The 18,786-nt window shown below is 36.8% G+C and overlaps 1 protein-coding gene across 8 annotated transcripts in view; it reads right to left on the bottom strand.

Moving 5' to 3' along the window:
- sema6a.S (semaphorin 6A S homeolog) overlaps positions 1 to 18,786 on the bottom strand; it is a 132,916-nt gene that overhangs the window by 31,544 nt on the left and 82,586 nt on the right. For 5 of the 8 annotated variants that reach the window (XM_041580432.1, XM_041580428.1, XM_041580427.1 and 2 more), the window contains 7 exons: positions 17,276 to 17,452; positions 16,777 to 16,917; positions 16,428 to 16,508; positions 13,908 to 13,966; positions 13,571 to 13,591; positions 13,382 to 13,435; positions 7,419 to 7,559 (listed from right to left, as the gene is read on the bottom strand). In XM_041580432.1, the coding sequence (XP_041436366.1) occupies positions 7,419 to 7,559; positions 13,382 to 13,435; positions 13,571 to 13,591; positions 13,908 to 13,966; positions 16,428 to 16,508; positions 16,777 to 16,917; positions 17,276 to 17,452 (674 nt within the window). The remainder of the gene's footprint in view (positions 1 to 7,418; positions 7,560 to 13,381; positions 13,436 to 13,570; positions 13,592 to 13,907; positions 13,967 to 16,427; positions 16,509 to 16,776; positions 16,918 to 17,275; positions 17,453 to 18,786) is intronic. The other 3 variants (XM_018244300.2, XM_018244297.2, XM_018244299.2) reach the window with 2 other exon arrangements.

Genomic DNA, 18,786 nt, shown 5'->3' with positions numbered 1-18,786 from the left:
ATTGTCCAAAGAAAAGGCTTAAAAGTACGTTGACATTCAAACAACCAGTTTTGCTTTTAAACCAGTGAAGGGCAATGAGCAGCCCTTATATGGGATAAAATATTATAAGAAATGTAATATGAAATTAAAAATTGGCTGTACTACAAGATGAAAAATTAAAATGACTTAAAATGTTCACAGTACTGTACATGATTTCTGTTCTGTTTTACAGACACACCTGGGAGGGAAGACAAATATGAACCTGAAGTTGAATGGGCAAGTTACAGATGTATTTTCCTTGCACTGACTGTCTGAACTTAATACTTCAATGCTATCCATTCCATGCAGCTGGGTGTTTATCCCTTATACCATGTTTTCAGACTGGAATACACTAAAATGATGATATCATTAAGGGTAGATTATGGAACCCTTTCAGCCTACACAAATAATTTTAGGAACAAAAAGAAGTAAAACTAACAAACCTGGAGGGGGCAGTGGATTGGTAATTGGTCAACGGGGATGTAGTATTTCATTGTCAAACTAAGTTAGTCTGGTGAAATTCTCTGAGCTAATATCCCCCCTCCCTAGCGCTGTTAACTCCTTGAACTCTCTAAGGAAATTTTTACAGAATCAAAATACCAATACAAAATACTGTATTATATAGCGTGCAAAATACTGTAAATAATATTAACTTGCTTTCATGTTAAAAAAGTTTATACACATCCATGTTACAAGCATTCTCGTTTATGTTGATAGGTCTACTTATCTATCTTGTGTATGTATGTGTATATATATATATATATATATATATATATATATATATATATATATATATATATATATATAATTGTGGCACAACATATTTTAAAGAAAATGTTCAGTTTAAAAACTGGGTAAATGGATAGACTGTGCAAAATAAAAAAATATTTTCAATTTATTTAGTTAGCTAAAAATGTAATGTATAAAGGCTGGAGTGACTGGATGTATAACATAATAGCCAGAACACTACTACAGCTCTTTTGGATTCCACTGATTGGTTACCAGGCAGTAACCAATCAGTGACTTGAGTGGGGGCACATGTGTCATAACTGTTGCTTTTGAATCTGAGTTGCATGCTGAGGATCAATTGAAAACTCACTGAACAGTTATGTCCCATGTGCCGCCCCCCCCCATATAGTTACTGACTAACTCAGAGTTAGAGAGCTGCAAAGCAGGAAGTAGTTATCTGTTCTGTTCAGACATCCAGTCACTCCAGCCTTTATAGATTACATTTTTGGCTAACTAACTATATTAGATTTTTTTTTGCAAATCTATTTACCCAGTTTTTATTTTTACACTGAACTGTTCCTTTAAGGAAAATGCTCTTTTTACATGTTGTGTATACTTTGTCAAATGTCAAATACATAGGCATTGCTACTCTGACCAGCAATTGTAATTATAGAAATACAGTTACTCCTACACACGCACAGATATTGTTGTAAAATAAACTGCTCTGGAGTGCCTCGTTATAAATAATGTTTAGGCCACTGTTACACCAGAAATTACATTAAAATTTGATGTTCCAGTGGGATTGATGAAGTCCTCTGAATTTATGGGGGCAAAACGTGCGCCACAAATCATGTATGCATTCTACGGACTGTAATTATGTATTCCCTCTGTACATTGCTGGAACCCCTGGCTATAGCCACGCCAAGCATTTCAGTTCTGGAATTGATTACAATTTTATATACTATGCTAAACAGAAGAGTAGGATTTTACATGTTACAGTGACTTGAAGATAGATAGAGATTTAATAGACAGGTATTATTACAACATTCATCCTGGAGTGCATATTTCTGCTGCCACAGATTTGGCAGATTATATATCCTTTTAATCAAGAACAGACAACATGGAGCCTAATGTTGTTCTCTTTCTTGAAACTCATGAGGTGCATGAGGAAAAGAAGGTCCATTAACTTAATAGAGTTTGTCATTTTTTTTTTTGTATTTCTGCTTATTGTAAAACCCAAGCTCTGCGTTGGATGTAGTCAACTGAAAATCAAAACCCAGAAAAAGTGGTCAAAGGAGAAGGTATCCCGCCACTGGCCTTGCAGCCTGATGAGGGTATCTGGGGAAAATGCAATCACTCTGATTTTACCTTGGGCTGTGCTTTTAGTTATTCCAAATATAAGTGACAATCCCAAATGCTCAATGAGCTACAAAAGACTAATAATATATAGCTTCTAGAATATTTTGGTTTAAAAAGCAAATAATGAATACAGCATACCTTTTATGAGAACTGCTTTTGGGTAAGAGTAACAATAGTTACACAGTCTCAAAGGTAGCCTTTTCTAATAGTATACGTGTTAAAGAAGGAAGGTTTATCCCCCCAAAATATCTTTCTTGTCATACTCTGTGGCTGCAAATAAATGTCTTATGCACCTTGCATCCTTCAGTGAGTGTACCTCCTGCTTTTTATATCTATTTGGTTATCACACTATTCCTTTAGTCTGTAAGTGGGTAAGCATAAGTGATTTGCATGCAGTGTGTGGAGAAAAACAAGGTGTGATAAATGCCTGAAGCACCTCTGTGTGCCATTGCCCTAACTCTATACATGTTTGGGGTTAATGATCTTTAGAGGTGGTCCAACCTTTTAAAGAATGATTGTCCCTGCATTTGTGGTTGGAAAACCATTTCTAGGGCCAAACAGTTACCCATAACAAACCGTATCTCATGTTAAAAGGCAAACACAAAACGTGAAAAGTACTGGAATAAGTTACATCAGGCCTGAAGATTCTACCCAACAGCACTATGCCACTGGTCTTTATAAGACCATTATACCGACCACTCAATATTTATCTTTAAAACAGCACAAATAATCAATGATCATATCCATTTGTCTCCAAACACAAGAACTCCATTCTCATATCAATGCTTCAAGTATTCAAAATGGCAAGCCCCTGGGTTTCCACCATCATCCAAAAAATGTTATTAATAAAAAAAACATTACTACATTGTACATTCACATCAACGTGGCCCTCCAGCATTAATGTCCTTTGGTAGCAGTTCTATGTGATCAGCTTTAAGACTGCAGCTTGAGTGTCCCAGATTTACATATTTTTAAATTAGCCATGGTGGCATCTATTCTTTCTCTAGCCTTGTTAGTAATGAAACTATTTTAATGTGGTCAAGTCTCTCAAATTCAAGACAATCCTAAAATATTTACACTTTTTCTGTTTCTTAGAGGAAACCAATGTTTATTTGATCTCCTAAGATTCCATAGCTGATCTATTAAATATAATCCATTCTCCATGGATATTCTCCTTTATGCATCTGAATGAGAGGGCTACTCTGGTAGCCTCAGCAGACTTGAAACCTTCGCTACAAATTGAAACAAAAACAAAAAAAAAACTCATGTATTTCATCCTGTGTGGTTCATTTCTATAATGAGTATCAATACTTTTTTGATTCCTAGTCACATTTACAAATGTAGTTCGCAGGGAAGGCATGAACATAGCTTAGCTACCATAACTCAAGATATTCTGGGTAAGGATTAGATTTAAGGTCATACTGCTTTCTATGTTCACCCACTTAAAAAAACAATATATACATTCTAAAGATCTGGTTGAACAAGAAATATATTTATGAATGTTACCACATGTTTTTTTTTTTTTATAGGAAGAACAAGACCTTTAGCTGTAGTTTTCCCACCTTCAATAAAACAAGTTACCCTCTCCTTTCAAACATTATTGATCAAATGTTGTCATCATTATCCAGAATAAATTGTCTGGTAGTCTCCACAATATTTTTCATTATAAAAATCTCAAGTAGAAGAGAGACAAACAATGAATTGTTCAGACCAACCTGCCGTTCACGTGTGCTTAATAAGACAATGCTTCTATTACATGAGTTCTGAGCAGCTCACGACTGCGGCTAATTTATAAACCTCATTAAGCAAACTGAGAAGGCTCCAGAGTCAGACGTTCAGGGACGTCAAGATAAAACAAGAGAGTTGGCTGCATTTACCTCTAAGGAGTAAATCTCATCTAAAGAAAGGTATAAAGAAAAGAAAAACCAGACAAGGACCGACAGGGAAAGTCACGGGAAATGGAGCTTCAGAACAGAAGAAAATAGATTAATGTTCTTCTTTCTACATTCTACATTGACATCTAAAGATTTAGTTAGTATAACTATGACACATAAACAAGCATTATGCCACTACCGAGAGGGTAAAGCCTTGGAACATTTCACACAAAAAAGGACGTGTTCTTATAATCTATTTATCTTCAGGGAAGAAGTCAGGGAGAGAGGCTAAGTACAATGGTAGCAGGGGGAGGGCGTTAGTGGATACAAAGTGAGGTTAAATTGGCTTTGCAAGGTGAAAAAACACACAAGAGTCTGTGAAAAAAACACTGCACAGTAATAAAAGATACACTGGAGTTCTCTTTATTAAACTCTTGATTTTAAAGAAAAACAAGAGTTTAGCTTGTTCATCGATTAAAGTATGTGGCACAGGGAGATGATGATGTCTATGTCAACAATTGGAAAACAAATATACATGAATGTTTATGTATATATGATATAAAGATAATTATACTTGGATATTTATTTTTTCACGTGTGCAGCAGTTTAAATAGTAGGCAAAAAAACTCCAGAGTATCTTTAGCTAATTAAGCTGTGGTTCATAAATGTCACATCCCATGAGCAAAGGCAGTTCCAATGTAACTTCTTGTACTTGTACCCTACATGCATGCTAAACATATGGATGTGACATCATAACACCACACGTGTCATAGCAAACAAAGCAGCGAGTGAATTAAAGATTAGTAGACAAACGTTAGTGTCAGTGTGGAAATTAAAGAAACAATTTTTCAAAGAAATTACACTAAATAACACCACATCGCACTTTGCAAAACAAAAGTGAAAACTCTAGATTGACAAAATTGAATCATCAGCCAAATAAAAAAGAAAACACACACAAAAAAATTAAACATAAAATCATAACAAAACGTCAAGCTTTACTTTGATTCGTATTGTTTGTATAGCAAAGTTACTCCTTGTCTCTCTGCGCATGTGTAATAAGTCTCTATGTATATGCCCAGAGGCAGCCAAGGAGTAGTAAGCACACACAAGTGATAATGAGAAACACCCATGCGTAACCACTGCCACCATTGTCTCTTCTGTATTATGTACAAGGGTCTGTGAATGATGCTTTCAGCTAAGTCAATATGCTCAGTGCAAATAGATTCCCCCGAATATACCTTGAGATTCAACAATATCTCAAAGGCTTTCTGGAACCCATATTTTCTTAGAAATTCTACTGCACCTTTACTTACAAAATGGAGAAAAGTCAAAGAATGCAATGGATTATGACTTTCTCCATTTTGCAAATATGAAGTTGCTACAGTAAAAGCCTACAACAGGTTATACTACACGATCAAACCACACAGGGAAAGATGATTATGAAGCACATACTTTTTCTGTTTATCCAAGGCAATCATTCTATATTCTATGTAGATAGCAAAGAAGCACGCACTCCATGGGCCAGTCGATGTGATTAAAAGTCGTTATTCAAAAAACAGCTAAAACAATGGGACCTTACGCATTTCATATCCGAGGATACTTACTCATGATGCCTATGAGTAAGTATCCTCGGATACAAAACGCGTAAGGTTCCATTGTTTTAGCTGTTTTTTGAATAACGACTTTTAATCACATCGACTGGCCCATGGAGTGCGTGCTTCTTCGCTATCTACATTGAGTTACTCCCCCAGCTACGGGTTCGGGGCGCTGCACCCGGGCCACCCAACATCTTCGGTGAGTTTCCACATATACAAGATTACTGTGGATATTCATGATTTGAATGCTATATACTGGTCCAAGCTACACCCCACTGTACACCTGGGTCCTACTCTGCTCTGGGTGAGCCGTTAACCTTATTTTAGATTTTGGGGACTGAGCCAATGTTCTCTCTCTGTGTATTCTATAGTCTAGCCATATTTAACTTTGCAACAAGAGCTTGTAGCTTGGGTCTCTCTTCCCTTGAATGGAGGTTGGAAAAGTGGATATGAACATATATCAGGGATGCAGACATGCCTTTTACTACCTGTATGTAGCAGCAGAATCAGAGCTATGGCAATTAATTTTACAAATGACAGGAGAACAAGCATTAGGATAATTTCAAAATTAGTTCTTTAGATGATTCAGATGAGATAATGGCCTCGGTGAGGGTGCGGTTTCTTTTTGAATTGAAATTACAAACAAAATGCATTCCAGATTTCCTACTCAAGCCCTTTAGAGCAGATGTTTCAATTACCTTAATACATAAAGCATTCCACTCATTTCTACAGGTTAATTTGATGGGGCAAAGCTTTAATCAGCAAAAACATCAATGTTAAGCTTTAGCTATTCTTTGCTCTCGGTAGGTAGAAAGAGGAGACATCAACATTTAAGGGCTGATCACCGTAGGTTACAGGTCAATGAGTTTCATTTCAGATGCACTACTTCAGTATAAAAATAAATGATACCGCAATTGCACTTGCTTCATATCCTACATGAGTAAACAGGACGTGAAAATACGTCTCAAACGGAGAAGTCTATTATTCAGAATGGCCACTTCTGTAAAACTCGGAGTCATTATGTTTTTTGATGCTACAGAACAATCAGTGACTTAAATTACCTTCAGAAAACATTCTTAGTTTAATTGTGACTCCATTATATCGGAAGTCATCCCCTATGATTGCAGGAAGAACAGGTTGGATGGAGATTTTAACTGAAGAGAAAATATATATTTAGCCTACTGTAAAGTATTGCTTGTTTTCCATTTAAGACAAACTGTAAACTGATGGCTGAGTGTTTACTGCGTGAAAAGAACATGTCCAACGGTCCATGTAACAGCAGTACTCCTACTGGAATTGACATATATTTTGCAAACTGTAAAGATGTGCTTTCAAGGTTATAATATGCAGCTCCATGGAAACATGCACACATGGAACATTCTATACATACTCAGGTGAAGATAACTCCTCATTGTCAAATATAGTCAAATATGCCTTGAAAGTTGCCCAAGCAACCGAAGATCTTGACAGTCAGCCAACCTAGCCTGACTATACTATGGACTGGTTGACATGTATTTAGTATAAAGCATCAGAAAATAGCACTACGGTACTAATATTTTCCAACCCTCAGCAGTGCAAATACTGAACATTTACTATTAATGAGCATTTGATTCATACAAATGTGTACTATTTACATTTTTTTTTCCTGTGTGGTTTCCATATGTGTTAGAAAACAAGCATTTTGACTTTTTAGTCCATGATGGCATTAATGTACAGGTCAACTGGGGGTACATCCTTTGCTCAACATATTTAATTAGGCTGAAAGCATCAGTGTCACAGTTTATACCTCCCTCCCAGTTCTTTTCTCAGTGTTTATCCAAAATAATTATTTCCAAGGCCTTACCCTTTTTGTCTTGGTGATTATGAAAAGAGTCTGCGATGTGAGGATCTGTATTCTCAGAGGAGTCATAGAGGTCCTTCCAATCCAGCATGCTTCCCCTATCGTATCCCTCGTGCACTCTTGAGTTGGAAGTGGTGCTGGGATCTATGAAATGGGAGTGTTCTGGTTTAGCATAAGCATGGTTAGATATTAAACATTTCAAAAATATTCCTTAACCTTTTGGCCTCACACTTGAGAAAACTCACACACTGCCGTGGTTTTCAAGTAAAGGTAAAAGGTTAAGAATTTGAATGTCACTAATTATAGTCTTTTTTTTCTACTTTCACACAGAATGGTATAACAACAAAACTCTTAAGTAGGAATGCCTTGAAACTGGAAAAGTTCATTGGATCCATTTAGCTCTTGAAACTATTTCAGCCGTATGTTTATCATCTCATTTACTCTATAATATAAAATGATTAGCGCTTGTTTTTTGACACCAAGGCCAAGAATTTAAGGTCTTGCTGTCAAATATGCATTCCGATTCCCAGAGAATGCAATTAGTACCTTAACATGAAAATGTAAGTGTATTTATTTTCTAGCTATAGTGGTAGAAGGTTGTTTACAAAAATAAGATTGCTTTGTGTATTTATATATTTATTTAAGTGTTTTTAACTTCCTGAATAAAAATACCATGCCCTATAACCTGATGTAGCATTCCTGGTAAAATGTTTTACTCAACATGAATAAATCAATGAACTCAAAGCAAACAAAGCTGTTTGTTCAGGCTATTAAGCTCTCAGGCATCTGTCAGTGATGTTGTAGATGAGGTCAATAAAATAAATCTAACAAAGGCACAATGTAGGGCTAAGACAATTGATACACTGTTTGACCTATTAGTGTTGGTTCTGCAGGTAACAAAGGAACGCCCTTCAAACTCACAAATAGAGACATTTTGTAAGGGAGAGTAACACTGAGTAGTCAGTGTCGGCTGAATATGAAAGACTATAGTGATGGCTGTATAAAATACACAAAAAGGCACAGCTTGTTGTTGGAGGAGTGATCAACCACCAGTGGAGATGAACTGCCAAAACAGGGTCTTCATTGTTGTGAAGATTAGTACTTGTCTTAATTGGCCTTCTTTACCTTGTTACTGGAAACAAATGTCCCCCTACATCAGCAGTTTCATTGGGTCTACTCTCTACTGCTAACATTGGCTAGGAAATATATCCATTCTGCAGAAGAAGAATTAGGCTATTATGAGAATACTATTGGAAGCTGTAATTGGTATTGTGATTAGAATGATCATCTCAATCTCAACTAAATATGCTTTGAGTGATTTGTGGTATAATAGTTACTATAAAATCATCTTAAGTGACAGTGACTAAATTGACTTTCCGTTATGTCTGTGATTATAATGAGCACGCTTCCTATTGTGCCGGGTTTTGAGTTAAAATGTGCTGTCCACTATAAGCAACTAACAAATGAATATCAGGCAACTCTCAATGAGAAGGGAAAATGCAGCAATAAGGATCCCATAACATCTACTAGCTGTAATTTTGTCAGCCTTACTGTCTGTATTGCTACTGGTTGTCTACCCTGTTACTAAATCAACTCAAGGAGCCAGGTTATAATATGCAGAAATTATTACTTATATGTCTATTTAAAAGTATGTATCTTCATGTCTTTGAGTATGGGCTCCATATTGCTTGCCTTGGCTATATAAACCAAACAGCAACATTCCCAGATGGAGAATCTTGAGCATTATCTCTGTTAAAAGAAGTAAAATGGAAACTTCCATAAATGCACATGTACAGAGGCAGACCTTTTTAACATCATATTTACATTTGTAGGGAACCATAGGGTTAATGTGCCCCTATGACTTTAATTCCCTACACTTCCTGATGTCCCTAGTTGCTGGGTAGATGCCTGTGTAGCTAGTTGAAAGAGCAGCTTTGTGCTCCATCAAGAGCTGTAGCAGGGAGTAGCTTCCCAGGCTGTAAGATTTGCCTACAGTGAAGGGACCACAGTGCATAGGGTGTCAGGCTTTAGGTTCTTCTCTCTGACCGCTCCACTGTGTGAGATCCAGACCACGTGAGGTATTTTTGCCTAGAGGGAAGTTGTACTGCCTTGACTACATCCTCAGGGAATGCACCTGCATCTACCTCTGATATACTGTCTGAGCTGTGTGCCTATATATTCTGTATATATATATATATATTTCCAATGTTTCGGCCCTCATTAGGGCCTTTATCAAGGATGATAAAGGCCCTAATGGGGGCCGAAACATTGGAAATGCATCAAAGAATAAAATAACACTGTTTTATTCACTAAAAATGGTGTGCGAGTCCTTCTATCTTCTTATATATATATATATATATATATATATATATATATATATATATATATATATATATATATATATATATATATATATATGTTCTGTTTGATTTGCAAGAACCCCCTGGTGCCCATTTCTTTATTGGTTAAAGCACAATAGCCCGTGGGAGTTGTAGTTGCACTACAGCGCACCTTCATTTCTTCCACTTTGCAAAGACCCTGCCTTAAGTATTAGAGTCTAGTGTAACCCATACTCTAGTATGCTATCTGGTTGTTAACCTTGTTGGCCTGGATAGTCCAAAAACTTGTTACACATTTAAACAAGTTTATTGCTACTTAAACATATATTTCATCCTGTGTTTGTAAGTAAACTGTAGTCAGCAGCACAGGCTGTCTAAGGATTAAATGTTGAATGCTGGAAAATATACAAATAGGTTTTTTACCATAGTGAAACGGGAAAGATTGGCTGTGAGGGGGTGCCTTGTACAATTGTGGCTGATACTTTAAAATGTGTGCATTTGTGCAAGTTGGAAAATGGTGTGCTGAAAATCTTCCATATTTGACACTGCTGGTGCTCTGCATCAAAATGACTTCTGCCATCAATTCTGTAGTCTATTGACACTGGCCATTGTGGGAATCCTGGCGCTACTGCCAACTTCAAAAGTGGTGGTAACTCCAAGATCACCTGCATCAATAGGCACAATGTGCATGATTTACAAGAGCGGTGGGACGGATCAATCGGCACCCAGTGAGACCTGCCGCTCAGGTCCTTCTGTGTAATCTGGTGGACATGCTGAATAGCAATTGTAAAAGCCTTATATGGGCCAAATCTCTTGTCATTTAATAATCAGGTCCAATGTGTAGATTAGAGAGCATATGGGTGCATTATTAGTTAGCTGCATATGTCACCATGCGCTGAGATAGTATATTGCATATCCATGCTAGAGGTCATGGGCACGTTTCTGTCACAAAAAGGTGCCTTGCACCTTTAGAATTCTTCTCTGCAGGGCTGAATCGTTATCATCATTGGAAAAACCCCAAAAACACAGCAACAAAACATCAAATGAACCCAAACTCACATGTCACTTTCTGGGAAATTTACCTTTTTTACAATGCAGTAAAAAAAATAAAAAATGGCAAAAGACAAAGGTGAGGCCAATAAACAAAGTTTTAGAAAGACATCTATTCAATGTGTTCTACATTAAACAGTGAATCCTCAATGGAATATGATTCTCTGAACACCAGCTATTGACAACTATAGCATCCTAATTAGACAGCTATAGACAAGAGAAAGTAGTACAAAGAGGATGGAATGTAACTTCAGTTATAGCAGTACAAAAAGATCCCATTCACGAAAATTGCCTTTTTTTTGCCAAAATACAGGCCTTTTGTATTAGCATGTTAATAACTCATCTCAGACTTTATTTAATTAGACTTTCAAAGCATGAGGGTTCGTTGTCCATTATGAAGCCATCAAAAACATGAAATAGCTCTCTACAAGAGACTAAAAGTTCTCTTTAAATTTCAGCATGAGGTTTATTCAGCCACATGTTAAAAGAGGCGGCTATTGTTAATTTGTATGAAAATACTCAGACAGGCAAATTCAAAGTCCATTAGACAAATATTGTCAGATTAAAGGAGGTGAATACATTATTAATGTGATATCAATTTATTAAAGTAGTGGGGCTAGCTGTGCCTCCCACAAACCTTAATAAGTTAATAAAGTAGAAAAGATTTAATTTGCTCTGTGGTATTCTTGTTACTGATCTCATATCTATAAAGTAACCTGCTTCTGGGATTACATGCCTGTGTGTGTCTCCCACCCTTTCTATTCAGCTATCTACAGGATAGTTTATGTTATATTACCTACTTTACTAAGCTATACCTCCCAACTGTCCCTTTTTCGGAGGGACAATCCCTCTTTTGTACTGGAAAGTCCCTATTTTCTCTGCACTGAACAGCCAGAAAAAGAAACACTTTTAGCAGAGAGGTCAGAACAGCTAACGCAGGGATCCCCAACCTTTTGAACCTGTGAGCAACATTCAGAAGTAAAAGTAGTTGGGGAGCAACACTAGCATGAAAAATGTTCTTGGGGTGCCAAAGAAGTGCTGTGATTGGCCATTTGGTAGCCCCTATGTGGATTGTCAACCTACATTGAGACTCTGTTGGGCAGTACACCTGGTTTTTATACAACCAAAACTTGCCTCCAAGGCTGGCATTCAAAAATAATCACCTGCTTTGAGGCCACTGGGAGCAACATCCAATTGGTTGCAGAGCAACATGTTGCTCACGAGCTACTGGTTGGGGATCACTGAGCTAACAGGTGCAAATAAGATACTTTGTAACAAATTTGAAACACAAATAAACAGTTTAGATAAGGAGAAATATTTTCAAACTTTCATAACCTGCCAAATTTTGCAAAATGAACATGGTAATTGGGGGGGGGGTGGCCACAAAAAGGGCGTGGTCAAAAAATGTTGTTCTACTTGCGAAAAACTTTTTTGTCCCTCTTTTTACTTAAAATGTTGGGAGGTATGCTAAGCATGTAATGTGGCATGGAAAAGGACCCTGCTTTAAACGCAGTGAAATCTTCCTTATTAAAAGGAACAATTATTTTACATTTTGAGCTCAATCTAAAAATTAGCTGAAGCGTAATGGCTCAGAACCATTAACCATTCTACTGGGAAAACATTGACACTTCACTGTTAGTTTAGCTACTGTTCCATATATTTTGTTTGCACAAAAATGTGTTAAATCTGTCTTTTAGTTTGAACAACAATAACATGGCAGATAAACACACAGGCATAGCATGTGGCACCTGAAAAAAGTCACCTACAGACCAAGCAAACTGCATTCCCCTGTTGTCTTTGGGGAAACAAAGTCATTTCTATTTCCACTGCTGCTCCATGACCAGTGTTTCAGAAATGGAGACTGTGTCAGAAGGAACTGTCTATGAATGCAGCTAGTCAGGACAGCCTTGACCCACCCTTAGACATAGACAATTACAATCTTTCTTGGAAAAGATCTTTCAAAGAAAGATCGTTTGTTTCAATACACACGTGCAGAGCTGAATCATTAGATATACAGGTAGAAACAATAGAATTCCACCTGTATCTGATGATTCTGCACTAACAATGGCCGATGTTTGGATCCCTTCAAAGGCACCCGATCAAAATTTTCCGTCCAGCCCGATCGGCCAGTTATATATCCAAGTCTTCTGCCAATATCGGTCGGCTCTTTTCCCACCATACATGCACCAAATATTGTACAAAATTTGTTTCGTACAATATTATCTGTGCGTCTATGGCCACCTTAACATTAAGGCCAAACTACTTTTAGCTGCTCTACTCGTAGCTGGACACAACTGTTCTATTAGCTGAGACTCTTATAATTGAATAAAGGAAGATCTATCTCTGGGAAGTTGCCAGACTTTCAGTCTACATTTGCCCCAGCGGAATGTAATTGGTTATGTTTCCATGCATCCAACAACCACAACGAGGCCAACTTCCTGCTGCTTTTTTTACAGCAATTTATGGCAATTTTAGTAAAACAGGACCAACATGAAGAAGATGGAAAGGCAACTAATACTAATTGCTATTATTTAGGATGCTTCGGAGGAATTATTTACAAAACACAAATAAACTGACCATACACTGTGTGGTAATATATTTCCTGATCTGGAGGTGAAGAAGTTGCAATTTCTATGAAAATAATAATAATAAAGCGGTAAAATATTTTTTAATTGAGTGAAGTGAAGTTGAAAAAAAAAAACTTAGATTCATGAAAAAAAGGAAATAGAAGGAAAAGGTTCAAATCATAAATATCGTATGCCTTACCATTCAATGCCACAAAAGAATCTGCAAAAAAAAAAACAGAAAGGGAAAAAAAAGTTATATTCACTATTTTCTGTGAAAATTGTGATGATTGAAATGTAACCCCATCCCCATGAACCCCTGCTTCCTGCTGAGAGTTTCACCACATCAGAATAAACAATGCATATGGCGGCTTTACAAACATGGAGATCCCTTTACACCTCAGCCACACAATGCTAGAATTCTTTCAGCCCATTACTGCAAAGTGGCTTTGCCCTTATTGTTGCAGGTAATGTTGACTCTGGGAATTTTGGAAGGTTTATTTCACCCAAACTAAACACAAGGCTGATTCTTTGCTTACTTTGGCAGTCGCCTAAGCCGTCTGTATTGCCATGCTCTACGTCCTGCTCAAATGGCACTCTGCAAAGGCAAAAAGAAACACAGGATTACAACTTCCAGCGTGTACTGTTCACACAACTGCCATACAATCATCAACGTTTCACAATGTGCTTTCTCTGAAAGAAAAACACACAAAGTCTGAAAGGAAGAATGCACCGTAGTAAGAAAACACGGGATTCCTTAAGAAGAGATCCAGAACGTTTCCTTCTAACAACAATGTTATGCTGCATCTGCACTCTGTGTATTCAATTAGTTAATTAAAATTGTGCTTCCTTATGATATTATCATTATGCATAAAATAGAATATCTTGAAAATATTTTTTTTGCTTTTACATAACGTTCTTCTATACCATGTACTGTAATAACATTAAAACTTTCTTAAAAAAAACTTGAGCTGAATTTCATATAAAGAACCCAAGTGTCAACTGCCATCACCCTGCCTCATGTGACTGACTGAATCACAGCTTTACATTTATGTACATTTATTTATCATTAAAGGTTTGATCTGAAACCCCTGGGACAAAATGAGAGGAGGAACACAGAACAGAGGGAAGGAGCTCTCACCAGTCACCACAACTGCAAATGACTTTTCTGCAGTCACCCCAGAGGCCATAATAAATATGAAATATATGATGTTGTTTGCACTTTTATCCACATTTTTTCAGGAGCCCTTTTCGATTCTTGGAGATTCAGGGCAAATGCTCTCTCTGCCCTCCCCTAAACTGGGTCTGTGAATACTCGTTAGAAGCCTCTATGTTTAGATACCCACTTTTAACTAGCGTTGTTTAATAAAATCCTAAAAGTACACAAGAGGCACCAACTCTGTTTCCTATATGGAAGCCAATATTCCAAACCTGGTGCCTAGAGTAAAGCACTGCACACAGTAAGTTCTATTTGTGTGTCATCCAAGCACCCTCTCACACCCCAGCCTGCTACCTCACTGTTGCCTGAGGTGCCATATTACTCAGACGCATGAATGGTATTTTGGGAAACATCACCATAAGTTACTCAGATGTTTGGGTTTTATCCAGAGGAGTTTGCTTTCAATTTAGCAAAACAAACAAAGACAGAATAAAAAAGGCTAATAGTTTTATTATATTATTTATAATAGTCTTCTACTCCAGTCTGATTCTAACAAAGTATTTCAAATTAAAGGGGAACTATCCTTTATTAATTAAATAATATGAAACATGGAAATAACTTCAAAAATATAATAAATAAAAATGATGTTTCAGAAATCTGCTACTCTGCATGAAGCTTTGTGTTGTGTTATTTTGAGACAGTTCTAGTCCATTTTTGTAAGTCTTTACATATCGAAGTAAAATCGTTCAATCGTACGCTAAAATCGTTCAGTTCGAACAAATGAATCGTTCGATCTAACGATTTTACTTCGATCGCTCGAAGTATTTTAATTCGATGGTCGAATATCGAAGTATTTCTGACTTCAACCCTTCATAAATCTGCCCCCTAGTATTATATCCAGATAATGTATTCTTTCATGGAAGGCAATAAAACTTAACTGGGCTACAACATTCTAACCTTTCCAAGTCCCTCAGGAGCAGTGCAGTTGCTTTCCCTATATTCAGAATTTACTGTTGGCTTATAGTAATTGCAATAAGATTGATATTTTTTTCTATACTGTAAATCAGGCTGTTTTTATTTATTTGTTGACAAACAGGTTTCCTATGCAATTTACTTCCTCTGTATTGGGAAGGTCTAAATTTATATAAAACCAATACTGCATAGAGTCCAAGAGCAATAAGCCAACATTGACTGCCTACCATTTACACTGTTGCCTCCTAAACCAATTACGGTTAGCTACTTCAAGACTTCCAAGTATTGGTCTGCTATCTTTAACCACCTTCACTACCTACCATATAAATGAATTGAATTCACATTATAACTAATTGTAATACAAGATGTGTCAGCTGGTTACATGGTATGGTATGGGGTAAAGGATGAGAAAGACTTATATTTATACCTAACTGTACATTATTTATACTAACACGCCATTATAATTTTCTAAATAACCCAACGGTCATAGAGTTTCTATACAAACACCTAGGGGCACATTTACTAAGGGTCAAATATCGAGGGTTAATAAACCCTCGAATTCGACCCTCAAACTTAAATCCTTTGAATTAGAATATCAAATTCAAAGGATTTAGCGCAAAACCTACGATCGATCAAAATAAAAATCGAACAATATAATCCTTCGAATCGAACAATTTTAAGCGATCGATCGAAGGATTTTTCTTCGATCAAAAAAAGCTTAGCAAAGTGATGGGGAAGGTCCCCATAGTCTAACACTGTACCTCGGTAGGTTTAATCGAAGTTGATGGTCGTAGAAGCCTATTCGATGGTCGAAGTACCCAAAAAAATACTTCAAAATTCAAAGTTTTTTTCATTCGAATCCTTCACTCAAGCTTAGTAAATGTGCCCCCTAGTGACAGAATCACTCAGCTGATCTGTGTTGACTTACTTAGTACCAGTTGACAGCTGTGAACATGTCCCATCTTCCCGTAACCAAACACAATATGGGTCTCTGGAAGCAATGCAAGTCCTAAGAACAAACACAAAATAGTGAGGAACGAAACATCTTAATTAAATTAATAAATTCATTAAATGAATGCCCTACTGAATAACAACATACAGGTCTTTTTGACCAAATTTGTAGTGTTGTAAAACATACTCAAAAAGCCTGTTTGAATGTTGCTATTTTCATCCTGCAAAGTTGTAAAGCCCTGGGTGCCAAAGCTCATTGGACTATTTTAAACCCAGGAAAAATATTCTCACATTTCCAAAAAAAATACAAAGGCAGCGATACATACTTTTTGCACTTTGTATGACGATCACATCTTGCCAGGGGAACTGAAATCACACAGGTGGAGAAAGCCACATACAGAGCATTGTTGTGTTTGTCAAGCTGCATCCCCAGGATCCTTTTGTCATCTCCACCATCAAAGCTACACCTACATTCAAAGAACATTATACATATGAATTCAGAATACTGAAGCAATTGCAGTTTAGCATTATATTTCTCGCCGAGTAAAACAAAGCAACTCTCATCTATGAAAGGAGCTGGGATCAAAATGTGTCAATTGATAAACAAAGCTTAGCATTAGTTCTACCAGACTCAGTATCAACAGTTATTAGGGTTAGTAATTTTACCTAACAATATGACTGCAGCCCTACAGAAAATGTAACAATATAAATACATATAAATACCAATGCTGAAAGATCAAAAACCTCACATTTCAGGCGAAGCAAATAGAATAAACCAAAGTGCATAAGACAGAAGGGGACCAAGTAAAAAAATCAGGAACATACTTTTCTGAGTTGTAAACATTCATCTCCTCCAAAAAGAGACTGTCGCTAAGGAAGCCGCTGTATCCAGTTCTTGCCAGAAATTTGAGAACAATGCCTTTCTCTGATCCCAAGAAAACGACTGTCTGGTTCTGGTATGGCCCAGCTGCCGTGTCAACTGCTATTTTGGTTAACCGATACCTAGGATGAAAGGCAAATTATTGAGATTAATAAGGCGTTAAGTTTGCGTCTTCTAAAACCAGCCTAGGTTTGCATTACACAAGTCAAAAGAAGTGGGGTTTTTTTGTGCTTGATAGACTGATGTTAAAAATTAGCTGCAATGCATTGAATTCAAAAGAGCAGTTGGCTCGACAACAGCCCTTGCTGCAACAGGTCATTGAAATATGAGGAAACAAAGAGGACGTTAAGCCTAATTAACTATTGCAAATTTGTGAAATGTTGTAGCAACTCTAAAGAGATCAACGAAGAGCAAAGTGCACCAATTCAGACAAGTTCCAAATTCCCATTACACACACACAAAAAATATGGCCACAAAATAAATTACAAAACAAAAGAAAATGAAGTAGCACATCTCCTCTTAAAGTAAAAAATAATATTTATAGAATCATCAAAAAAGTTTGGTAGCTGGAGTATAGAGTATATGAGACGCCTAGGGGCCGATTCACCAAGGGTCGAATATCGAGGGTTAATTAACCCTCGATATTCGACTGGGAATTAAAATTCTTCGACTTTGAATATCGAAGTCGAAGGATTTTACCGCATTTACTTTGATCGAACGATCGAAGGAATAATCCTTCGATCGAACGATTAAAAGGATTTCAATCCAATGATCGAAGGATTATCCTTCGACCAAAAAAACTTAGGAAAGCCTATGGGGACCTTCCCCATAGGCTAACATTGACTTCGGTAGCTTTTAGATGGCGAACTAGGGGGTCGAAGTTTTTTCTTAAAAAGACAGTACTTCGACTATCGAATGGTCGAACGATTTTTAGTTCGAATCCTTCGATTCGAAGTCGAAGGTCGAAATAGCCCATTCGATGGTCGAAGTAGCCAAAAAACACTTCGAAATTCAACGTTTATTTTACTTCGATTCCTTCACTCGAAGTTAGTGAATCGGCCCTTAATGTGAACATCCCTTAATCATAGGCAAAATTAATTACATTCGAAAATTAGCTTGTGCCAAAAACTGCATTGGATGTACCAGACAGTATATGGCACACAACAAGCAGTGTCGGGCCTTAGATTTTGTTCAATAACTTTTGAATATAACTCGTTCCTACAATAAAGTCATGTCCCAAGAAAATTCCAAGTTTATGTAAATGAGCCTTAAACTTTCATTTACCAACTAATAAGCTGGCGTTGCATTTTCAAGTTAATGGCTATATTCTAAATTATTTCTGTAAGGTATAAACATTATGGGCTCCATCCAAGGTATTTTCGTGTCCATAATAGTTCCACGTACATTTAGTAAAAGATTAATTTAAAAGGAAATAAATAACAAAGCATGCATAATG

The sequence above is a fragment of the Xenopus laevis genome, chromosome 1S (assembly GCF_017654675.1).
Source record: "Xenopus laevis strain J_2021 chromosome 1S, Xenopus_laevis_v10.1, whole genome shotgun sequence".
NCBI lineage: Eukaryota > Metazoa > Chordata > Amphibia > Anura > Pipidae > Xenopus > Xenopus laevis.
Note: the sequence above shows the minus strand (reverse complement) of the source record. Positions and strands in the feature narration are given on the sequence as shown.